Source organism: Neophocaena asiaeorientalis, unplaced genomic scaffold, assembly GCF_003031525.2.
Source record: "Neophocaena asiaeorientalis asiaeorientalis breed wild unplaced genomic scaffold, Neophocaena_asiaeorientalis_V1.1 scaffold29, whole genome shotgun sequence".
In the NCBI taxonomy this organism is placed as follows: domain Eukaryota; kingdom Metazoa; phylum Chordata; class Mammalia; order Artiodactyla; family Phocoenidae; genus Neophocaena; species Neophocaena asiaeorientalis.
Genome location: NW_020174423.1, coordinates 3,201,376 through 3,227,735, shown reverse-complemented (window position 1 = coordinate 3,227,735; position 26,360 = coordinate 3,201,376). Strand labels below are relative to the sequence as shown.

Sequence of the window (26,360 nt, the reverse complement as noted above, 5' to 3'; positions counted from 1 at the left end):
AAACTTTTATTCAAGCAGTCCCACATGACTGGGAATATCCTTAAGGTATAGGTTGGATTACCTTCATTAATGTACAGAAAGTTTCTTTCTTAGAACTGCAAGAATTACTTGGGATATATCAGCATATGAAAATTTACGAATGTTGTAGGGCTAGCTGACCAGAGCTAAAGTTAGGAATACTTAACCTGATTTAGAGAATACTTCAAATCTCTAAGGATTGAAGGGAGAGGTTAATATGATCAAAGCAGTTTGTGTGGAAGGCCATTTTGACCTAGTGATGATTTTTATGGAGTAACAGAGAAGAACAAAGTTGTTCTAATAGAAAAGAAGAAATGGCTGCAGGGCATAAGCAAATGTTTCTCTCAACATCTTGACTATTTTGCATTTCAAGTCTGTTGCATCATTAAGGTATTGATAACATATGACACACAGAATCAATATATAGCTTTAGTTCAATTTGGATTTAATCTGCCATCATGAAGTTAAAGGGGAGCCAATAAAAGTTTGTAAATGACCCTGTATTCTATAATGTCTTGATGTACTTCAATAAAATCAGATACAGTGTAGAGAATACTGATATTCAGGTTCACTTTGAAGAAAATCTACAGTTAACTGAACCGGGTTTGTTTAGATTTAGTAAATAGAATATATAACAATGAAAATCATCTTAATATTTTTGTTAACTATATTCTGTTTGACAATGAAAATCAGCTACTGGTTAAAGTTAATTATGGATATACTTAAACCATTTTCATTATTTTTCAACTTGTATTGAATATTAGGGGGAATTTTTTAACACATGCTTTTGCTTCATTTCCATAAACTCTGCATAGTTTCTTTAAAAAAGCGTATGTGATTTGAGGGATAAAATAATCAAGGATTCGTACGGTTTTTTATCGATAGAAATTTCTCCAAGTTCAACTCTAGTTTTCTTATCAGAAAAATCAGGTTCATAATTGCAAGGCAAAGGCCAACTGGAATAGTTAATAAGCATATTCTACTTCTGCAGTGCTGCAGAAACTAAATGCAAACTTTTCTGTGACTCTTACAGAGAATGCATAGGCTGGGTAAACTTTCATCTGCTTCAGGGTCGGGGCTGATTCAATCTTACTGCAAGTTTATGAGAGTGGCTGATGTGATACAGTTGTTTCTAGTAAAATCAGGCTAGCTCTAAGGAGCCAATCTAAGTCAGTCTGTAAGTAAAATTCTATGAGAAACAGACTCCAACTCAGACACAATTGTAAACCCTGATATAATGAGGACTTGCAGCTGATTTAATCCTATTGAAAATCTTTAAGCAGCCATGGGACAAAATGGTTTCCACATTGACATCAGTGGAATGAACCTTGGATTTCATCAGTATGAAGAGTTGTTACCTTGTACACATAGGAGCCACTTTTTAAGAATTAACATCATGGCCATTTCAAAGCAGGTTGTTGTTTCTAAGATGTACAGGCATCTACTTTGATTAAGATCCGAGCTCCCAGAATGTGTCAGTATTTATTTTTTAAAAACTGAATTCATTATAAAAAGCAAACAAGTCAGACTTAAACTACGGAGTTAGTATAAATCAGTTAGACCTAGTCTCCTTGAACAAAAATGGCCAACCTATTCCAATTATATATGTGAGAGATGTAGAGAAAGAGAGAGAGAGAATCAGAACTGTTTCTGAGTTAAGACTTTGTATGTGAAGTCTTGCCTGGAACTAATTTTTTTTTTTCATGAATTTAAAAGCCCCTGAAAATAAGCTTATGCTGTGAAATCATATATGTTTGAAAGGACAGACAGGTACAAAAGTCTTCAGTGTCAGCTCTGCTGATAAAATCTCAATAAGTAGGATTTGAATTTGTATGGATAGGTTGGTGTGTATACTTATTTTTTTTTTTGGTTGTTTATCATATTGAAACAGACATTGATAAAGATCTAGGTATTACAGTCAGTTTAGCACTAGAATTGGTCCCTTTTCATAATTTACAACTTAAATTAAGACAATAGACCGAATACAACTACAGTAAAACACAACCTTGCCTGAACTATCTCCATGCTTCTTTTATTGCAGTTAGCACTGGTCTTGAAATGTGAATATTTCAACTGATACTTAACAGGCAGTACTGGCCTCATACTGTAACTTCAAAGAGCCGGAAAAGTAACTTCATGAAAGGGAAAACTTGAAACTATAGTACTCTTTACCATTCTATCTGTTAAGCAGTGATGGGTATCATTAGTTCTGCTCTTTTGCATAATTACTGCAGTATTGTGAAAACTTTCTGCCATCCAACTGGGAACAATTATATCATGTGGGCTCTTGTATAACATTTGACTCAGAGAAATAAAATATAAAAAGCCCTTGTTTTCTAGCACTCTGTAGTACCCAAGTACGTACAGTGCTTGTTCAAGTTTGTTTTTTAAGTAAAAAATAACATGGATTGGTAACACTGAAGGAGGCATTTCGTATCAAAGTCAATTTATTCTTTATAATTTTTTTAAATTTAATGTGCTTAGATAAATTTTATCTAGCACATCACTGAGTTGCAGTGGTAGTTTGTCTATAAAATGATAAAAGTTCATGAAGTGTAATGCTGACATCACTGAAAATTTGAGACTTAAAAATACACTTTTATTGTTCACTTGACTAAATTAAGCAAGGTGAAATGAAGTATCTCTGATTGGTACAACAATTTGCTATTTATCTAAAGCTTCCAGTGTAGACTATCTCTGTGTTAAAGGCATACGACAACCTTTCCCAGGAGCACCACCATACCCTGTCCCCCAAACCAAACTTTTTAAAGATACAGCTAGAAGAGTATATTTGAAAATATTTAGGCAATGAGGCACATAATTTTTTTAAGTTTTTAAAAATTCTCCCTTGTAATTCCAGTATGTAAAACCATTAAAACACTGTAACCAACTTTTTTTTATATTTGATTTTGTAAGATAGCATGTTTACTGTTTTGAATATACGACTACATTTTAGCAAGAGCAGCAAAATTAGAATTAATGTCACAGTGATATACAAATGTGATTGTCACTTTGATTTTGTGGTTTCACACTTGACTTTATCATAATTTGTAAGATGTGAAAAGTGAGCTCATGACTGGCAAAAGATATTTTGATCAAGGTTAAAGTATAACTGCTGCTGTTATGTAACCATAATTTTGATGAGAAGGTGGGAAAATATGTGGATATGTTTATGTCTGGTGTATAAAGATTCCTTAAAAATACAGATTAAAAGGAATAATGTGAATTAAAATATTGGAATAGGTGCTGAATTGCCATTTTTGTCAGCCATCAAAGCAAAAATTATGTTTTAGTCTTTGTTAATTCTCGGGGTTGGTTTGCACATACTTTAAATTTTTTAATATCTATTTACTTGCAGCATATTTATTAATATGGCTAACTTTTGAATGTGCTCGTAAAAATGTTGATATGACCAAACAAGAAGTTTCAATCAATCAAGCTTATCTTTCTCCACTCCAGAGTTCTACTGCAGAGCATCTAATTAATGTCATTTGAAATTATTTTAATGCATTCTTTGGTATTGTCACATAAAGTGTGATTTTAGCCACTACTCCTGAGATACTGTGGCTCTTACCAGACTCCAAGGTGAGCTAGTAAACTTACCTATCTCAGTACATTAAAAGGAGGAATTAGCTTCCCTAGCTACTAGTCCAGCTTTCAGCACCCTTTCCGTGGTGGCTATCTGTACCACATATAGCTGTGAAAGGATGGGGAAATGCGCTGAAACGATCTAAGAAGTAAACTATCAACTTGACATGTTTTCCTAGCCATTGAAAACCTTCTCATATTGAAACCCATTGATAGTGAAACTGTAGAATTCCTGTGATTTAAGTACCATCTGGTTGTGCTCAAGGCTTTAAAGCTGTTATCTCTGCATAAAATTTCAGAGTCCTATATTTTTTTCTTCACCAAACTATCCATTTTTAAGCCACAAATATTTTTCCAGCTTTTTCAGATTTTATCTGAAAGTATATTTTAACAGTATTTAAATAGTTCTTAAACAATAACAATTTATCTTGATAGATGGCATGCTGTGTTTTTTCATTTTATTTTAATTAGCCATTGTGGAACCAAATTCCCTTTTGTTTTAGTCTTTTGAATATTGTTTAATTATAGTTATCATGCCAGATATCTTAAAGGTTATTTTACCAATACAGTTTCATTTAACATAACCCATATGGAATCAATAGCCCAGTTTCCTAAAGTGAATGCTTGGAAAATCTTACATTCATATGTTAAGAGTACACATCCTTTCCTCATTAGTTGGAAAGTACAGGGATTTTGGCACAGGTTCTGTGTGGAAGCATTGTGCAGCTTTTATATGGATTTTGTTTTTAGCCTTTGATGACACTGTTTAGAATAGGAAGTATCTAATAAGTAAAGCATTTTGTCTCAAGTGCTGCCAGTGTGTTTAATATATGCCTGGAGGTCTGAAACATTATCTTCTTCGCTGCAGTAATATGCATTTAATTCTCTGAAAGCAGAAGGTCGAACTTTTAAAAGGGACGCAAAGTACATTTTCAAACAGAATAATTCAAAACATATGGAAGAGGGGACCAGAGTAATGTACAGTTGGTTTTTATGGTTTAATCATGATCATGTTAATGCACACCAGTAGCTAATTAAAGAAAACTTTTATTGTTCATTTTAAATGAGTTAGGTAAAGAGTGGGAGAGCTGATGTAATAGCACTGCTCAGAGATACATGTTTCTGCTGCATTCACTAACAGCAAGCAGATATTGCTATTTTTGACAACTTAAATTATTAGTCCCCTTGGACAATAATAAAGGAAAAGTTATTTTCAGAGTTACTACACTGTGAACTTTTCTTTTTCCACAAAGGAATAGTAAATTGATGCCCAAGTTTAGGGCTTAGCACACATAATTAGTTATAAAACCTTCTTGATAGGCCAGATACTCTTCAATATAATAGATAAATCTGCAGTGGACTGGTGACAAGCCAATGGATTTTTAAATATGTCTCAAAATCACCAGATTATTTATTTCAGTCCTACAAATAGTGCAGAAACTTAGAAAACTGGAGGAAGTCTTGACTTTTAGCCGATTTTTAAGAATTTAGTCGTCCTAATACTGGGAAAGTTGTACTCCCCCACCCCCACCCCCCAATAAGAGAGTCTTTCATCTCTGGGTCATTGGTTCAAATTCCATTCTGCTCAGTAGTGAGTAGAACTAGTTACCATCAGACTTCTGTTCAGTAACCCATGTGACCCAAGCTGATAGCTGCCGTCCTGCCCCTGCTGGTTATTTATATCGCAAGATCGTGCTCCTTGACATTCACTAGAGTCTAATGTGACAGTCTCAACAGGTAATAGGGCTGGACACTGCATTTCTTTATCTTTACCTACAGGTGGTTTGTTTTTGTCGTATTAACACTGATGGGGAACACTTTAAAGAAAGAGAGGCTAGATTTTTAAATACAAATTTGTAAGTCAGAAAAAGACAGTGTAATGCTCTGTGCATAGAAGGTATAGTCTCATATAGTTAACTGCGGTTGCCTTTCCTGATTGAGAGAATAAAGATAGTTGAGTTCCTGATTTGAGTTTCTTGTGCAACTCAACATAAAGGATTTTTTTAGTTATGCTGTACACAGATATTTGGTGTACAAAATTGGGCAGTAAATCCTAGATTACTTATGTACTTGATTTTATTATCTTTTCACATATTATTTGAGAATTCCTAACTGGTAGTGGATTTGGAGGTATATTTGAAATTTTTATAATAGGTAACTAATACCTTTCCAATTAAATTGTCCTTTTGATAATTGCCTTATTTTTATTTTACTGAATTTTAAAATTAAATACATTCATTTGCTTGGCCAGCACACAGTTATTGAGCTTTACTATGTGACAGGCAATGTGGTGTGTGCTACGAGTACTGATGGCATTCTCTCCTACCCGTAGTCTGACCTTGGGATTAATCTCTTTAAGCCTCAGTTTCCTCAGGTGTAAAATGGGGATAACAGTATCCCCTTTAAAGGGTTGTAACACTTAGTAAAGAAAATGTATGTAACGTGCTAACAATGTTTGGCAAATAATAAACATACTCAGTGTTATTTTTTATCTTCAATTGCTCACAGTATCTGAGACAGACCAGTGTTTGAAAAGTGCTATAATAACTATTAGTTTGTTACAAAAGCATAGAAGCTGAAAAGACTAACACCGTCTGGAAAGGTTGAGAAAGTCTTCACAAAGAAGTTGACTTCTTTTTTTAACTTACCCTTTATTGAGTGCCTACTACGTGTGGTCAATACATTAACACATTTAATGACGCAACAACTTTGTGGGTCGAGTATTAATGTCCCCAGTGTGAGGATGAGCATCTAGCAGAGACAGAGGATTTCTTCAAGTGTGATCAGTGCAAAACGTGGAGGATGCAGATAAGGAAAGAGCTCATGAATATGTCTAGACAGACCTTAAAGAGTACAGTATACACATATGTTTACATATTAACAATTATGTATTTCTAGTCTGCAGAGCAATTTTTTCATTTAATATTGTATCAGAAACTAACATCTCATCAAACATTTATGGATCCTCTCTTCAGTGTGCTAGGCACTGCACTATTCCTTGGTGATAGACAGAAGCAAAATGATATGGCCCAATCCCTCCAGCAGTCCTTCACCTGGTAGAAGAGACAAACACACAACAGCTGCCCATTATCAGGCATTTACTATATGCCAGGCAGTGTGCTGACCTCTTTAGGTACATTAGCTCATTGAATCCTCATACTAACCCCTTGAGGTCGGATTTATTATCCCCATTTTACAGATGAGATTATGTAGTCTTAGAGTGGATTGTAATTTGTCCAGTAATGTACAATTAGCAGGTGTCACACTCGACCCTACTTCTCTCTGACTCTAAAGCCTTTAGATTGTTTTAATACTATCTGATACTGCCACCACAGAACATTTTAGTAGAAAATAATAAATTCTAAACTAGAAGTCTGAGTTAACTATTAGGATCACCAAGCAGGAAAAGAGTTGAAAGCAAAACTCTCAGACAGGTGTCATTGTTCTGAGTCTTCATGGATAGCTAAATGTTTGCCAGCTACATCGAGCTCAGAAGGGGGCTCCAGGAAGGGAAACAGCATGGTATACCTAGAATGGTTTAAAAGAAAGTGGTGTCTTCAGAGAACAGGGATTAGCTGTTTTTGTTTCAAATACCTGAGGCTGGGTTTTTCTAACAACAATGTGCCTTCCTCAACAACTTTAGAATAAATTAACAAAAACTATTATTTGAAAAATTTTAATGACTATAACATCATTGTCTTGAATTATTTAACTGTCCTTTAACATTTTCACAAGCAACTTATAATTTGTAGCATGTGGAAGAATGATACTGTATTTACCAAATTAAGGAACAGCCTAAAAAATGAGAAGCAATACCCAGTACTTTGGGAATATTTTTCCACTGCTGATCGTAATATAGTTTAGTGCACCCTTTATGGAAAGGTGCTGGCAATATTTGACAACCTTAAACTTCTTCATACCATTTACCTAGTAATCCCACTTCTAGAATCCTCTTAAGAAAATCTTATTAGATGTTTGTCATAGATGTTTGTTGGCAAAAGTTGAATACCTGAAACTCCAATTATATGGGAATAGTTGAACAAATTATTCCTAACGCTAAATGAAATATTATGCAGCTTTTTAAAATGGCATTTATGAAGAGTATATTAGCATGTAAAAAAAATTGGGTTGCAGGGACTTCCCTTGTGGCCCGGTGGTTAAGAATCCGCCTGCAAATGCAGGGGACACAGGTTTGATCCCTGGCCCAGGAAGATCCCACATGCCGCGGAGCAGCTAAGCCCGTGCGCCACAACTACTGAGCCTGCGCTCTAGAGCCCGTGAGCCACAACTACTGAGCCCGCGTGCTTGGAGTCCGTGTTCTGCAACAAGAGAAGCCACCACAATGAGAAATCCATGCACCGCAACGAAGGGTAGCCCCTGCTCGCCCCAACTAGAGAAAGCCCGCATGCAGCAACGAAGACCCAACGCAGAGAAAAAAAAAAGGGTTTCAAATTTGTCTCTACAGTATTATTATAACCATAAAGGGGTGGGGGTGGGAGGGAACCTATGGACAGGTAGGAAAAAAGATGAAAGGAAATACACTGAAAGATTGCCATTGGCTATGTTTGGTAATAAAATGGGGGTCGGGAGGATTTTGTTTTTCTCTCAGACGTTCCATGATTTCTTTAATGAATCTGAATGACTTCAGTGAAAAAGCAAGTGAAATATCTAGGTCTCAAATAGTGTATCACAAACTAATGGTTGGGAGACTAAAAAAGGGAACCAAAGAATCAGACTGGAGGTCTTGCTGTTGTGCTGCCAAAGTAGTCATAACTGCTGCTACCACCAAGTTGTTCTTTGTTCTCTATGTAGGCAATTGGTGGAAATTTTTGAGAAATCATGGATACATTCAGTGCACAAAGGGAAAATCCACCTTCAAGGGTTTTAATTACTTACATTTTGCTTGATCACTTACACTTACCCTTGTTTCAAGTCCTATTGTAGTAAAGGAAAATAAACATCGTTTTGAATGGCACACATTTAGTTTTCTTTGTCCTTCATAATTTAGGACTACTGACTTTTCCCTCTTTTACTATCCAAAATCCTATAAATCAGTTTTATAATGACAGGGTAAACAATATAAACTACTCCTGCGTAAAATATAATTTCAACCAATAGTAATCATGATTTGGAAACAGTTTATTATACTACTTGGAAGATCACGGTAAAGAATACTAACTACTGTAACTCTTTAAAAGGCAAAGAAAGTAAAGTCTGACACGAAAAGGTACATTTTATTTATTTATTTATTTTTTCTTTTGGCTTGTGGGGATCTTAGTTCCCCGACCAGGGATTGAATCCGCGCCCTCTGCAGTGAAAGCGCAGAGCCCTAACCACTGGACCGCCAGGGAATTCCTCTGAAAAATATATTTTAATGATAGAAATGCACATTTGATGTTTATCCTAAGTATTGTCTTGGCATTTTAACGTGAATAATTTTTTTGAAAGAGCACCTAGTTTCTTTTTATGATTACTGTCAGTTATACTAGACCCATTTTTTTTTTTAGACCCATTTTTAACATGCTTCATATAGTAACACTTGGAATATAACTAGCTTAAAATATTTTATTATTTTTCCTTACAGATCTCTAAGCAAGAACAGAAAAAAATGGATACATATGATGGAACCATGGCTGATACCTCATCTCGGTACAGTGGTGCTCAGGATAGTGGAATTGGCAGTGACAGTGTTAAAATCAGAATCGTACAAATAGAGCAGCACAGTGGTACCAGTCAGCATCGCATTGCCCGTCCCTCACGCCAGTCATCAATTGTAAAAAATCTAAATTTTATTCCTTTTGACATATTCATTACTGCAAGTAGAATCTCACTAATGACCTATTCCTGTATGGCCTTGCCCAAGTCAAAATCACAAGAACAAAAGGATAATGAAAAAACAGGCAAGAGTTCATTAAATCTCCCGGAAGTTGATTCAGACGTCGCTAAGCCCAGCCAGGCATGTATTTCCATGGTTACAGCAGAAGATCTCTTAAGCAGCAACATATCTTTTCCTTCAGGGAAAAAAATAGGGGTCATCTCTCTGGAAAGTCTGCATGCATCCACAAGGTCATCTGCTAGACAAGCGCTTGGCATAACTATCGTTCGGCAACCTGGACGAAGAGGAACCGGTGACCTGCAGCTAGAACCTTTTTTGTACTTTATTGTGTCCCAGCCTTCTTTGCTTCTGAGTTGTCACCACAGAAAGCAGCGAGTGGAAATATCCATTTTCGATGCTGTGCTTAAAGGGGTGGCCTCTGATTACAAATGTACAGGTAAGAGCCTTCAAATTTACTGGGGTGCTAATCACTACTACTACATACTAAGTTTTAGTCCCAAACTTTGAATATTGATCAAGCAGAAAACAGCTGGCAGACCAGACAAGACTTCTTTTCTCTACAGAATATGTAAATATGTAAAGTTCATGTCCCACAGCTGAATCATGTTTAAGTAAATGTTTGAAATGTAACAGGGTTTTTAGCCTTAGTGTTCTTACTGTGCCTCTGAATTTTTTTTCAGGAACTGAATGAAACAGGGGCTCTTTCTGGGCTATTGAAATGCTTAACAATTTCCAGTGATTAGGAAGCAAAGTGTTTTTTTCATATTAATAGCCCATAGGTATGCTTTCCATGTCAATGCAGCTGTTCAGGTAAAAAAAGAAAAACCTTAGGAAATGAAGTTTATTGTTTCGGTATTCTTTTGTCCTAATCATCTTGCTGTAACAGCATAATATTAAGTGTATTTGAGAAGGTTTATTAGTAAAGTAAGATGACCTAAAGATTTTATACATCTGGGCTTCCCTGGTGGCGCAGTTGTTAAGAATCCGCCTGCCAATGCAGGGGACATGGGTTCGAGCCCTGGTCCGGGAAGATCCCACATGCCGCAGAGCACCTAAGCCTGTGCGCCACAACTACTGAGCCTGCGCTCTAGAGCCCGTGAGCCACAACTACTGAAGCCCATGCGCCTAGGGCCTGTGGTCTGTGACAAGAGAAGCCGCTGCAATGAAAGCCCGCACACAGCAACAAAGACCCAAGGCAGCCATAAATAAATAAATAAAATTTTTTTAAATGCTACTTCCTTTTAAAAAAAAAAAGATTTTATACATCTACAACAAGCGCATTTATTAGTGGTGTTGGCCAGCTGGCTCTTCTTGCCCCATCCAAACCTTCCTTATAACCTGAGAGTGTCATATATTATAATAATTATATTGAACTTCTGAAGCTTGTTGCCTGTTGAGACTAGGAAAGTGATCAGGGGTTCAGATTTAAGACGTATGGGCTGTTAAGTAACAAGAGCTAATGAAAACAGGGCCAAAGAAGATACAGAGACCTTTTCCCTGAGTTAATGTAGAATTAGAGATTTGGCGGGCAAGACTACCAGAGAGGGTAGCTGGATCGTCTTAAGATCCAGTATTGGAAGAGGGCCCTAGCAAGCTCGGGTATAATTCAGGCATTTTATTGTTCTCAGGTGGTCCCGTGTAGCAGATGGACGCCAGCAGTGAGGTATCTGGAGAATTTGTCCAATCTGGAAGTCAGGCTGGTTCATTCTTGTCATTAAGGAGAATCATTTTACACAGCAGGCTCCTGGAGAGTAGATAGCAGGTGTGAGGGTCAGGATTCAGCCCAAGGACGTAGGTTCAAAGGAGCCCTTGGCTCTTGCAGAGGTATAGTTCAAGTCCTCTACTTTAGAAGGTGGTAACTGGCCAGTTGCTAAGGAGGAAAATCATAGCGTTACCTCCTAGGCTGCCTGCTGGCCCTCTCTCCATTGATGTGCTGGTGCTGGCTCATACTGGCTCAAAAGAGCTGATTGTTAAATTTTTAGGAACTTTGAAAGACCGTTGTTAAGCCACTGGTAGTTTAAATCGCCATAGTGAGAATATTTACACCACAGATACTGGCAAATGCTGTCAATCAGCTGTCCTGCTCTGAGAGCCAGATGTTCAACATTTACCAGCCACCACTGCCTCCCTTCTTCAAACATGTTCTCATTTACTGAGTGCCTGTAATATAATGGGTACTTCAGGTCACTGGAGATGGGAGAAGTGCTGAAGTAGTTGATGTTATATGATTCAGGGACTCATGCCTGTAGACCTGATACCTGTTTGGGTGTCTGCTTAGCATTGGCAGAAAGTAGGTGTAGGACTGGGAGAATAAAAGTTAATTCCAAGCCCCTCCTTAAGTGCTTTCAGCTGCAGTTGCTTTATGGGTGGGTGGCTTTAGCAGCTTCTACTAAAAGATACTAAGTTCAACAAAGTTATCAGGGCTCATAGCAAAGGTGTACATTTGAATTGTAACTGGTTCCTAGGTTGAAATAATAAAGTATTTTTTGTTTAAAAAAACATCCTTGTGCATAGACCAATGTGGAACCCAATTTCAGTAGATGAAGTTTAGGATGAAGGTTATGGGCCAGATTGAGTATAGGGGATTTACCTGTGGGAGGAAAAAGTCTTACATATCTCTTAAGGAGCATCCTTTGCATAATATTCTTGTGGATGCCTTTCCTTACACAAAAAGCACCTTCTTGGACATTTACACTATGCTAATAGAGTCATCAGTATAAGTTAGCATGTTTCTTAAAAATGAATTTAGTGATTTGGAGAAATTTGTCTGAAAACAAGTAGGTAAAATACAATGGCTAAAAAACAAAAAGTACAACTAGCAATTATTGAGTATTCAGTCTGTGCCAGGCATTGTACTAACTGCTTTAAATGCATTATCTCACTTAATCCTCATAACAACTCTGTGGGAAATATGTTCCCATCTTACATAAAAAGAAACTAAAGTTTGGAGAAGTAACTTGTCCAAGATTACAGACTTAGCAATAAACAGAGCTAAAATACAAAACCAAGATTTTTTGGCCTTCTGAGTCTCTCAACCTGTATGGCTCCATGAAGTGGACAGAAAGATGTGAATTGCAGTTGTCAGTCAACCTCCATTGTCCCTCTCCAGACCATGCAAACGGTTCCCTTTATTTGTTTTAACTGGTGACTTTGCATATATGTGTCCATGATGTGACTACACAGTACAGCCTCTCTTGGTAAATGACAAACCTGAGTTGAAATTCTAACTCTGTCACTTAGGAGACGTGTACCTACCTATCTATGTCATAGGGCGATTATGAAATCGAAAAGAGATAATTAATGAAAGTACTTAGCATTGAGTCTAGCAAGTAGTAGGCCCTCATAAATGTTTGCTGCTACTGCTTTAGTTATTAATATCAATATATAGTAGAAAGATTACTAAATTAGGAAGCAGAAAGCCTGGGATTTAATTGTTCCTGTTAATTAGCAGAGTGATCTTAGCCCGGCAGTTCACTTCTTTGGGTTTCTGTTTCCTTATGTGTAAAATGTGATGATTATAAAAGATACCAACAAGGCTCATTCCAGATCTAAAGTTTTATCATTCTGTAATTTGGAATTCGTCTCCCCATACTTACCTTTCTAAAAATATTTAAACTAGCTTTGGCCTCAGGAAGTTGACATCTGTAAGCCACTACCCTATCAGATTACAATTTATTTTGACTTGTTTTAAAGATGTAAGTTTTCTTTTGATATTCTAGTGGAACACTAATTAGTTTATTCAGTACTTAAATACATAAATTTTATTAAATATTCATGAAGTTATTTTTCAAAAACTGATTTGAGGAATTTCTATTTTAAATTGGTCCACTTGAATGAACTATCAAAGTTCCATTACCAATTTAGTCATCCAGAAACGCTTCATGTAGCACTTTTAATCCTGAAGAAAGCAGTGTTCCATGTCCAGGATTCTTTTGAAGCTTTGAAATAGTAACCATGTGGGTAAGAAAAAAGAGAAAAATATGAATAACCGTAACACTAACATTCATGGGGAAGAGAAGGAGTAAAGTGGAAGTGGCCAGTTGCATTTCTGGATTCTGAAGTGAAGGGGCTATTGGCAATGTATTAATTGGAGGGACAAAAAGGGGTATCACCAGGCAGCTAACTTTCTAAGAAAGGTCAAGGAAAGGTTAAAGGCATCACAAGTTAAATATGAAAGAAGAAACATGTTATGTCTTTCTGTAGTGTTCATACTTTCTCTCTTGATTCTAAAATTAATCCTTTTTTGTAAGGTAACTCAAGTGGCAGCCAACCAGTAGCAGTTTTAGCATATATGTGCAGTTCAGTGATCACCCAATTTCAGCATTTCAGATGTGGCCAGAGGTTGTTTTGGAGATAATGGATTTTCTTTCTTAGGAGGACAGAAACATTTGATTGTAAAAAAACTTTTAGCACAACAGCGTGTAACTGTTTACTGTTTTATGTAAAAGTCAAACTATTATTATATATGCTAATGTTACTTTGTATGGAAATCATATGGAACAAAAAGTAAACAAAGAATTTTGTGTCACTCCTTCAAAACACTTATCATGTTCAGAAGATAATTTTCAAAAAAATCATAATTCTTATATAAATACAAAATGAACATGTCAAAGATTTTACTTAACTCATTAATTAATGAGGGAACCAATAAGAATGTTACAAAATAATTCATACACAGGAGACCTCTAAGGCCCTGGTCATCTCAGAGGTTTTGATTCTCTAATTCATTAGGATCATAAAAATGGTAAGAGCCATTTGATCACTGACTTCATTCATTGTTTAATCATGGCTCTGGGTAATTCTAAAAAGATGGGAGTACTTTTCACATTAAATTATGAAGATGTGATTTTTATTTGACATATTCAAGAGATTGCAGTGAAGACCCTGAAAGCAAATACTAAAAATCCTTTGAGCATTGTTGGAATATAGTATTATAGCTCGAGGTAACTATTTTAAATTAATCAGCATGGTTTTTAAAATCACACCCCCCTCTTTTAGACAATCAACTTGACATTATTTTAGTATGAACTTATGATCCCTAGTGTGCCTTCATTTCTACACTCAGGCAATCTTTGGGAATAGTCATTCATTTTTTCTATTTGAACCCTGGCTATTTATCAGACATATTCAAGATGCTGAGGAACCAGTAATAAGACCCAGTTTCAGCCTTCAGGCATCTCTCATCATTTAGTAATTATACTTATTATAGCTAATGATGAACGTTTAACAGGATATGGATCTTCATGACATGGAGAGCTTGTGAAATGCTTGAAGTTAAGTAAGAGTTAAGTAAGAACTGTAAGTTCTACTTCCGGAGAAACAATTTAGAAAAGCTTAGTATCATTTGTATGGGATGGTTTAAGGAAAACTGCTAGGATTTTGAGGAATGATATAGGGCTACTCTTCATTTTATTTTTAATTTTTTTAGTAGTAATAGATTTTTCCCTAGCTGCAATTCAGAATAATTTTTAGTATTCTGTTTATCCATTTGCTTTTTGGCTGTGTGTCTTTGTAATGTATTTTAGTGGTTGCTCTGACGTTTCCAATATATATGCTTAATCTTTCACAGTCAGTCTAGTTAGTGGTAATATTTTAACAGTCCAAGAAAATGTAAAAGCCTTACAATCATAAAGGTCTCTTTACCCTTCCCCAATATATATTACATCTACACGTACTGAAAATCCTACCAGATAAGATTTTGACCTTTGTTTCAATAATCTTACATATTTTAAAGAACTAAAGAGGAAAAAACTAGTATGTTTTATATTTCTCCTAGGAATTTACCATGTCCAGAGCTCCTCCTTCACTCCTAAAGTTCTGGGTTTTCCTCTGGTATATTTTCCTTCAGCATTAAGAACTTCTTTAGCATTTCTTTTAGAGCAGGCCTGTAGCAACAAATTCTCTTAGTTTTCCATTATCTGGGAGTATTATTTTCTCTGTCTCTCATTCCTGAATGATATTTTTGCTGGATATAGAATTCTAGGTTGACATTTCTTTCAGCACTTCAGTGATACTGTTCCACTCTCTTCTATCCTCTGTGGTTTGTGATGAGAAATTCATGATAATTCCAATCCTTGTTTCCATATACGTAATGTGTTGTTTTCCTCTAGTTGCTTTCAAGATTTTTTTCTTTATCTTTCGTTTCCTGAGATTTATTATATGATGTGTCTGGCTTGATTTCTTTAAATTTATCCTGTTGGAGGTTCTCCGAGTTTCTTGACTCTGTAAATATTTTTTTAACTAAATTTAGGAACTTTTTGGCTATTCTTTCTTTAGATATTTTTCTGTACCAATCTTCCTACTCTCCTTTTGGGACTCCAAAGTTAAGCTTTTTTACATTGCTCTTCAGATCCCCGAGACTCCATTCACTGTTCTTTCTTTTTTCCTCTCTGTTCTTCATATTGGATAATTTCTTTTGGATTTTTCTGTTTTAATATTTCCATTTGGTTATTTTTTTGTAGTTTCTATTTCTCTTCTGAGAACTTCTATATTTCCATTTATTTCAAGCATGTTTACCTTTACCTCATGAAACACAGTTGTAATTCTTCCATAATATCTTAAATGCTTGTGTCACTGCCACCACAGCACAGCCACTGCATTGTACAGCTTTACACACACACACACACACACACACACACACAGCCCACACTTGGGGCAAAACTAGGATAGAAAAAAGAAAACTAAAAAGCAGCTGGTTTCCCCAACAGTATTGAAAACAGGGGTCTTATCTTCCAGACAGGGTTTCTGTTGGACTTTCGGCTGTTCCTGCTATCACTGTGCACCACAATTTAGGACTCACTCTCAAGTCAAAGTTATAAGGAAAAAGAGGAAAGCTGAAACAAAACAAAATAGAAAATTCACCACTATTGGGTCATATCTGCAAGTTTAACTCCCCTCCCCAGTCTGCATTGCTCTTGTTTACTTTTGAGAGTCGTCAGGTGTTTGTGTTTTGTCTTTTTTCTTGAGTTTTAATTTAAGCAGCATGGGAGATGGGCTGTACTGAGCTTATTTCAATTTTGGCTGGCACCAGAAATCCTGCAATTTTAAGATAATAAAAATATTTTCTGGTCCATTAGTGGAGGCATGGTTTTCTGAGAAACTTAATACAGGATTTCCTCCAAAAGTGATACTTTAATATCTTTACATCTATAAGCACAGATCAGTTAAATATATTGTAATGAATAATTACTGCTCCCAGGGAGTTGTCAGTATTAACTTGATTCTGCCCATGTCACCATTAAGCAAAGAACATACCCAAATACTCAAAGGGTGGTAATAGTGTTCTCTCAATGTGTTCCTTAGGGATATTCTTTCATATATTATAAAATCACGTTAGAAGAGGAAATGCTGTGAAACTCATTGTTCCTCATGTCAATCAGCCTTCTCAGCACATGTGACTATATAGACATATGTGTGTATCTTATAAGACCATTTATACACATACATATTAAAAAACCTAATTCTACCTGGTATGCTACCCAGAATAAAATGGAATCTTTATGTATACCTATATCTACATCTATTTTAGAAACCTGAAGTGAAATAAGAATGATGAGAATTGCTTATGATTTTGAAAGTGTCATTAATAAAGTATAGTCCCCAATCCGCATAATTTAGTGATCTTAAATTATACCAGCTATACTTGAAAGTGTTTCATGTTACTCTCCATAATTTAAAAAAATGGCAAATTATTTGAAGTATAAATTATCAACTTCAATTTCTTTTATGACTATTAATACTAATAACCTATAAATGATTTTCCATCTAGTCCAAGTAGATAGTTTATCTGTGAGTTAACAGGTTTCTTTTCAAAATATTAAAATAATGGCCTTTTTCCATGCCCTTCTAACTTGGAGCAACCTCTAACAGAAATGAGATCTTCTGCCAGCACCTTTACATGTAGCAGCTGTATTATTGGCAATTCTCATTTAAATAAAGATGTATGTAGTTGTTTTAACATAATCGTATTAGTTGTGTTTATAAATATTTAAAAATTGGTATTTGTTTTGTTTAAGGTAATGGAGTCCAGATTTGAAATTGCCTCATATCTTGACTATGCAGCCCAAGGCAGCCTCAAAAAGTCATTTTTCTTCTTGTTTGTTTGGGGCTTTTTGTTTGTTTTTGAAGAAATGACTGTGCCATCTGGTCAATTGTGAAGGAGTTGAACCATTCTGAGGGATTTCGCTACCCCCACCCACTGCTCCCTCAGTACACAGTCATCTTATTACTCGTTAATGGGTGCTAGGGACTAACAAACTAATTTGAAAACAATTGCTTCTGCCCTCTTGCAACCTTTTTATCTTTTTGTAATTTTTCAAACATCAACTAAACTAAAATACAGAAATTATGGTTGTTTAGAACTTATCTTTCTAAAAAAGCAGGTTATGACACAGCTTCTATGTAGGTTAGAAACACTCATGTCATGATACCTCTAGTATGGGGCACTTCCTTCATTTTCTAGTTTTATAAATGTTACAGATACGGCTTCAGGTTCAATTAAGAGGCAAACATGGAATAGAGTTCATTTAGAGGTCAAGATTTAGAGTTAGTCGTGAGTTCTTATCCATGCTCTGCTACATACAGCTGTGTGACCTTGGACAAGTTATTTAACCTCTCTAAGCCTCAGTTCCTTATCTTTAATATGGGGATATACTGGTAGCAACCTCCTGGGGTTGCTGCGAGGATTAAACGATGTATATGAAGCTCTTAGCTAAGTGTGCAGCATAGAGCTCAGTGAATTGTTAATGTTATGGTGGGTGTTGCTTTTTTCATCATGGTTAATATGTTTAGGCTGAGTTTAAAATAGGGGTTGTAATCAGCCAAAAAAAAAAAAATTCATGTCATTTCAGTGCCATTATAGATAGATATTGTGTAGTTTGCAAATTTTCAGTTATAATAATTGGCTTCTTTACTCTTTCATGAATAGGTCTGCAGAAAATGTGCTGAAGACGTTTAAGTAAACCAACAGTTAGAAAATCATAAACTGGCTTCTAACACCTCATAAATCATATCTTGATTTCATTTAGTTCTTGTGACTTTAAGAGAAGGATTGAATTACATGTCTCTTTAGAATTAACAGTTTTGCTAATGTCCCTGGAAAGGCTTAGAATTAACCTGTGACTTTAATGTCATAATGATCACAACTTGAACATTTATCTGAAAATTTAGCTGCTAGGAACGTTTCTTGCTGGCCAGTAGTAATGTGAAATGAAATTATTGCTTTGACAGGACTCAGCGAGTAAGTAGGTCTTTTAAATGGGAGGCACTCTAGTACATCACTCAGGGAGAGTTGTGGTGAGAAAGTTAAATAAGAAGGGACCCAGCCAGTGGGGAGGATTTATGTATGGGGAAGGGTTTGGGAGTGGAAATCAGAAATTTCTACTTTTAGTCGTGGCTCTAATGCCAAGGCTCTTTCATGCAAATAACTAAATTTCTTAGTGTTTATCTGTAAAATAGGTACAGGCATACCTCAGAGATATTGTGAGTTCCGTTCTAGAACCACCACAATAAAGCAAATATTGCTGTAAAACAAATCACAAGAATTTTTTGGTTTCCCAGTGCATATAAAAGTTATGTTCACACTATAGTGTAGTCTGTTAAGTATGCAATAGCATTATATCTAAAACACAATGTACATGCCTTACTTGAAAAATACTTTATTGCTAAAAATGCTAACCATCATCTGAGCCTTTAGCAAGTTCTAATCGTTTTGCTGGTGTGGGGTCTTGCCTCTGTGTTGATCAGGATAGTGATTGTTAAAGATTTGGGTGGCTGTTGCAGAATCTTTACATAAGGTAACGATGAAGTTTGCCACGTTGATTGGCTCTTCCTTTCACGATTTCTCTGTAGCATGCAATGCTGCTTGATAGCATTTTACCCACAGTAGATCTTCTTTCAAAATTGGAGTCAATCCTCTCAAACCCTGCTGCTGCCTTATCAACTAAGTTCGTGTAATATTCTAAGCCCCTTGTTGTCATTTCAACAGTCTCCATGGCATCTTCACCAGTAGATTCCATCTCAAGAAACCACTTTTTTGCTCATCCATAAGAAGAAACTCCCCACCCGTTAAAGTTTTATCATGAGATTGCAGCAATTTAGTCACATCTTCAGACTCCACTTCTATTTCTGGTTCTCTTGCTATTGCTACCACATCTGCAATTACTTCCTCCACTGAAGTCTTGAACCCCTCAGAGTCATCCATGAGGATTGGAATCAACTTCTTCCCAACTCCTGTTAATGTTGATATTTTGGCCTCTTCCCATGAATCACAAATGTTCTTAATGGCATCTAGAATGGTGTATCCTTTCCAGAAGGTTTTAATTTACTTTGCCGAGATCCATCAGAGGAATCACTATCTATGGCAGTTATAGCCTTACAAAATGTGTTTCTTAAATAATAAAACTTGAAAGTTGAAATTACTCCTTGATCCATGGTCTACAGAATGGATGTTGTGTTAGCAGGCATGAAAACAACATTGATCTCATTGTACATCTCCATCAGAACTCCTGGGTAACCAGGTGCATTGTCAGTGAGCAGTAATGTTTTGAAAGGAATCTTTTTTTCTAAGCAATAGGTCTCAACAGTGGGCTTAAAATATTCGGGAAACCATGTTGTAAACAGATGTGCTGTCATCCAGGCTTTGTTCCATTTATAGAGCACAGGCAGAGTAGATTTAGTGTAACTCTCAAGGGCCCTAGGATTTTCAGAGTGGTAAATGAGCATTGGCTTCAACTTCAAGTCACCAGCTGCATTGGCCCCTAATAAGAGAATCAGCCTGTCCTTTGAAGCTTTGAAGTCAGGCATTGACTTCTCCTCTTTAGCTATGAAAGTCCTAGATGGCATTTTCTTCCAATATAAGGCTGTTTCGTCTGCACTGAAAATCTGTTGTTTAGTGTAGCTACCTTCATTACTTATTTTAGCTAGATCTTAGGCATACCTCAGAGATATTGTGAGTTCCGTTCTAGAACCACCACAATAAAGCAAATATTGCTGTAAAACAAATCACAAGAATTTTTTGGTTTCCCAGTGCATATAAAAGTTATGTTCACACTATAGTGTAGTCTGTTAAGTATGCAATAGCATTATATCTAAAACACAATGTACATGCCTTACTTGAAAAATACTTTATTGCTAAAAATGCTAACCATCATCTGAGCCTTTAGCAAGTTCTAATCGTTTTGCTGGTGTGGGGTCTTGCCTCTGTGTTGATCAGGATAGTGATTGTTAAAGATTTGGGTGGCTGTTGCAGAATCTTTACATAAGGTAACGATGAAGTTTGCCACGTTGATTGGCTCTTCCTTTCACGATTTCTCTGTAGCATGCAATGCTGCTTGATAGCATTTTACCCACAGTAGATCTTCTTTCAAAATTGGAGTCAATCCTCTCAAACCCTGCTGCTGCCTTATCAACTAAGTTCGTGTAATATTCTAAGCCCCTTGTTGTCATTTCAACAGTCTCCATGGCATCTTCACCAGTAGATTCCATCTCAAGAAACCACTTTTTTGCTCATCCATAAGAAGAAACTCCCCACCCGTTAAAGTTTTATCATGAGATTGCAGCAATTTAGTCACATCTTCAGACTCCACTTCTATTTCTGGTTCTCTTGCTATTGCTACCACATCTGCAATTACTTCCTCCACTGAAGTCTTGAACCCCTCAGAGTCATCCATGAGGATTGGAATCAACTTCTTCCCAACTCCTGTTAATGTTGATATTTTGGCCTCTTCCCATGAATCACAAATGTTCTTAATGGCATCTAGAATGGTGTATCCTTTCCAGAAGGTTTTAATTTACTTTGCCGAGATCCATCAGAGGAATCACTATCTATGGCAGTTATAGCCTTACAAAATGTGTTTCTTAAATAATAAAACTTGAAAGTTGAAATTACTCCTTGATCCATGGTCTACAGAATGGATGTTGTGTTAGCAGGCATGAAAACAACATTGATCTCATTGTACATCTCCATCAGAACTCCTGGGTAACCAGGTGCATTGTCAGTGAGCAGTAATGTTTTGAAAGGAATCTTTTTTTCTAAGCAATAGGTCTCAACAGTGGGCTTAAAATATTCGGGAAACCATGTTGTAAACAGATGTGCTGTCATCCAGGCTTTGTTCCATTTATAGAGCACAGGCAGAGTAGATTTAGTGTAACTCTCAAGGGCCCTAGGATTTTCAGAGTGGTAAATGAGCATTGGCTTCAACTTCAAGTCACCAGCTGCATTGGCCCCTAATAAGAGAATCAGCCTGTCCTTTGAAGCTTTGAAGTCAGGCATTGACTTCTCCTCTTTAGCTATGAAAGTCCTAGATGGCATTTTCTTCCAATATAAGGCTGTTTCGTCTGCACTGAAAATCTGTTGTTTAGTGTAGCTACCTTCATTACTTATTTTAGCTAGATCTTATGGATGACTTACTACAACTTCTACATTAGCACTTGTTGCTTCACCTTGTTATGTTACAGAGATGGTCTCTTTCCTTAAACCTCATGATCCAACCTCTGCTAGCTTCAAACTTTTCTTCTGCAGTTTCCTCACCTCTTTCAGCCTTTATATATAACTGAAGAGAATTAGGGCCTTGCTCTGGATTTGGCTTTGGCTTAAAGAAGTGTTGTGGCTGGTTTGATCATCTATCCAGACCACTAAAACTTTCTCCATATCAGCAATCAGGCTGTTTCACTTTCTTATCATTTATGTGTTCACTGAAGTAGCACTTTCAGTTTCCTTCAAGAACTTTTCCTTTGCACTTACAACTTGGCTAACTAGTGCAAGAGGCCTAGCTTTCGGCCTGTCTGGGCTTTTAATGTGCCTTCCTCGCTAAGTTTAATCATCTCTAGCTTTTGATTTAAAGTGAGAGATGTGCAACACTTCCTTTCGCTTGAATACTCAGAGACCACTGTAGGGTTATTAATTGTCCTAATTTCGATATTGTTGTATCTCAGGGAATAGGGGGGCCTGAGGAGAGGGAGAGAGACAGGGGAATGGCCAGTCAGTGGAGCAGTCAGAGCACATACAACACTTATGGATTAAGTTCATTATCTTATATGGGCATGGTTTGTGGTGCCCTAAAACAGTTATGATAGTAACATCAAAGATCACCGATCACCATAACAAATATAATAATACAAAAATTTGAAATATTGGGAACTTACCAAAATGTGATGACACAAAGTGAGCAAATGCTTTTGTGAAAATGGCACCAATCAACTTGCTCAACACAGAGTTGCCACACACCTTCAATCTGTAAAAGATTCAATATCTGCAAAGCACAATAAAGCAAAGTGCAATAAAACAAGGTATACCTTTATAATAATGTCTAGTCTTTGTAGTTTAATGGTTTAGTCTGAGCTCCAAATGAGATAATATTTATGAAATACCTTGGAACTATGAAATACTCAGCTATAAGTTGGGACTTCAGTAGTTATTAGCAGTAGAAGGGAGAGTTTAATAGACTTTCCTTTCTGGACATGATAAAAAGATTAGTGTCCTGGCCCTTTTTAACACCGATTTTAGTCATCAACATTTACTCAAAGTGAAGGAAAAATGGCAGGAATCATTTGTAACCACTGGATTGGCTTTCAATGTTACAGAACCCAGACTTAGAGCAGAGACTTAAGTTGGGATTAAGTTGATCATCCTTGAATTTATTTGACTACATTTTTTTGACTGGACAGCACCCTTTCTTTCCTTGTTCTGAATTTTAATCAGATGTCATATAAAATATCTGAAACCCACATTAGAATTTAACATGAAAGTAACAAAATAGGAAAGAGATCAGGAACAACACAGAACAGCGTAGAAAATACAAGGAATTCATTGAAATGATATTTCACATATAATCTGCTGATTAGCATCATTAAGTAGAAAGAATGCACTTTCTTCTAGCAAGATATGGAAGATTTGGTTCTAAAAATAAGAACCAGTGGACACTGATGATTACACATGCCAGCAGCCATTTTAATCTTTTCCTCTTTCTCTTCCTATGAGCTCCAGGCTTGGGATTTCAAACCAGGAAATCTCCTCTTCCCCTTCCTGTCACATCTTATGAGGTGAAAAAACACTTAAGGAGTTAGTCAAATGCCTAGATATTGACAAGGAGACGGTGGCACTGACCTTGCATCCATAGCAATTTAGAACTGGTTTCTCAGTTGATTTTGTTGTTATACCATTGCATTGTTACTGTGTTTTATGGATCTAGGTTCCCCCATGATTTAATTTTCAGGTATTGTAGAGGCTTCATGGACTACATTTTTTTTTTTTAACTCTATTTATTTTTGGCTGCATTGGGTCTTCATTGCGGTGCACGGGGCTACTCTTCATTGCGGTGCGCAGGCTTCTCATTGTGGTGGCTTCTCTTGTTGCAGAGCACGGGCTCTAGGTGCACGGGCTCAGTAGTTGTGGTGCAAGGGCTTAGCTGCTCCGCGGCATGTGGGATCTTCCTGGACCAGGGATCAAACCTGTGTCCCCTGCATTCGCAGGTGGATTCCTTAACCACTGCACCACCAGGGAAGTCCCTCATGGACTACATTTGCTTCTGTGGCTACATTAAAAAAATAATAATAATAAGATAGCCATTAAACTAAGGATCATAAAATAAATACAGAAAAACATAAGAAACTCAGCAAACCTGTAGCTTTGCCTTTTACATGTCCAGTGGTTGGAAGGTGACTATTCTGAAAGTAACCACTCATTGCAGGGAGTTATTCTTCCAACCGTTTTTGAGCATTTCAAAACCAAGTACAACCATGGCTTCTGAAAGAGGCCCTTGGGAGCTGTAACCATATCAATCTCATAGAGGCAAATTGATTTAGTACAATAGACCCTCCCAAAATGCTTTCCTTTAAATTTTATTCAGTTTCTGTTAAGGAAAACCTTTGTGTATTCTTGGCTGGTTATAAAAGGATTCAGCTAAAGAATCATCTAGGAACGTCTTGTCAATGAAGTCAGAGAGCGGAAGGGAAAGTAGGGAATCTCCAAGCCTTTGCCTATTACCCTAATTCCTCTTTAGTTATTTTCTCCCTCCCTACTCTGGCTAGTTATGAACTCTTCTTGATCTTCCTTAAAAAAGAAAGCCCTGTGAAATTGAAATCCTGATGGACTCACCATGTTTACTTATAAATTACTTTAAAGTGTCATTTCAATCTCTTCTTTGTATGAAGGTTGATATACTCAGATACCTTTGTAAAAGGAGTCTCTAACTTCTAGTTTAAAAAATGGAAAGGAGTCACCTTTGGCTTGCAGATTATTTACATCCTTGACTCATGTAGGCAAAGTATTTCTAAAGGATGAGAAAGAAGGTGAGAATATAATTCTGATAATTATCAGGACCAAAATGCAGAGAAGTTGTCAGGTGTATAATTTCTCCTTAGCCAAAAGTGTTTGATAGGGAAGTAAAATAGGTTGACTAGTATTTCAAACCTCAATAATTATTATTTTAAAAGTTAAATATGAAGGAGTTTACTGGCTTCTAAGATCAAAATTGAGTGTAATTTCCACGAATAAACAAAGCTTTTTATTTTTTACCTTTTATATTATATTCCTCTGATTTTAGATAAGTGATAAAGATTTTTCAAAATTAAAAAAAACAAAAAAGTAAGAATAGACACTTGAAAGATATACCACACACATATTCCTATTTTGTTTAGAGTTTGTGCTTAAGAAACAAAATAGTAACTGTTTATTGAACTCCTACCGTGACATGTCCCATACAAACCACTTACATATATTATCTAATATAATATTCTCAACATCCCCACAATTTAGTTTATTATCCCCATTTTGGAAACAAACTGGGACTCAAGGAAGTTAAAATTAAACTTACCCAGTTTAAGGAGTCAGGATTTATACCGAGATTTGTGTACCTCATGTTCATTACCCTACATTTTTTCCTGTGTTATAAAGTGATATAAACTCATCTATAGAACAAAATGTTAGAAAGCTCCATGAAAGAAAGTCTTTGTTCAGTAAGTCCTGGGCCAGTGATAAACTATTTCACAAACCTCTTGCATGTGACAGTATCTTATCACCTGTCAGTTGTCCCTCAAGAGTTAATCAAAAGTCACTTAAATGCTCTTTCATAGACATGACAGCTCTGGATACCTCAGGCCAAAGAGAACCAATCTCCCTAAGCAGCCATAGATGCCACTTTGGTTCTGTGGCAGCCTGGGATAGGCCTGGGCTCATTACCTATGACAGACTTCAGTATGCTTGTGACTAATAATAACAGGTCATTGAAAACTTTTTTAAAAGTGGATAAAATATATAGTCTGTTTTTCTTTTAAAAAATTAAACAGTAGATCCTTCCGAACTTTCTGGAATTGGTAAAATGGAGACAAGTAAATCTCGAGAAAGGAAACTCAGTGCTGGGGGAGGCGGGGAGGAGTGGGGGAGAAAGAAAACTCAGTGCAATATGGCATCAAAGCCAAAAGTTGCTGAAATTAAATCTACAGTAATAGTTTAGGGAACACATTAATTTTAATTATATATCATCAGTAATGCTAATATTAGCATCCGTAGGATTGAAAAAGCATGATATAATTTCAAAAGTTGTTGATAGGGGCTTCCCTGGTGACGCAGTGGTTGAGAGTCCACCTGCCAATGCAGAGGACACGGGTTCGTGCCCCGGTCCGGGAGGATCCCACATGCCGCGGAGCAGCTGGGCCCGTGAGCCATGGCCCCTGAGCCTGCGCGTCCGGAGCCTGTGCTCCGCAACGGGAGAGGCCACAACAGTGAGAGGCCCGCATACCGCAAAAAAAAAAAAAAAAAAAAAAAGTTGTTGATAATATCGAGAAAGATTTTGTTAGCCAGGATTGCAAGCAGCAACAAGATTACATTAATACAGCAAGAAGCTAATACCAGGAATAAGATGACAAATTATTTGCTTACTGAAGAAAACATGCTTAAAGTGAGGTACACCAAAACCCAATT

The 26,360-nt window shown here is 36.6% G+C and overlaps 1 protein-coding gene across 1 annotated transcript in view; it reads left to right on the top strand.

Moving 5' to 3' along the window:
• Positions 1-26,360, top strand: part of VPS13B (vacuolar protein sorting 13 homolog B) — an 816,084-nt gene that overhangs the window by 561,404 nt on the left and 228,320 nt on the right. Inside the window, exon 34 of the mRNA XM_024756522.1 lies at positions 9,191-9,878. Coding sequence (XP_024612290.1) covers positions 9,191-9,878 — 688 coding nt within the window. The remainder of the gene's footprint in view (positions 1-9,190; positions 9,879-26,360) is intronic.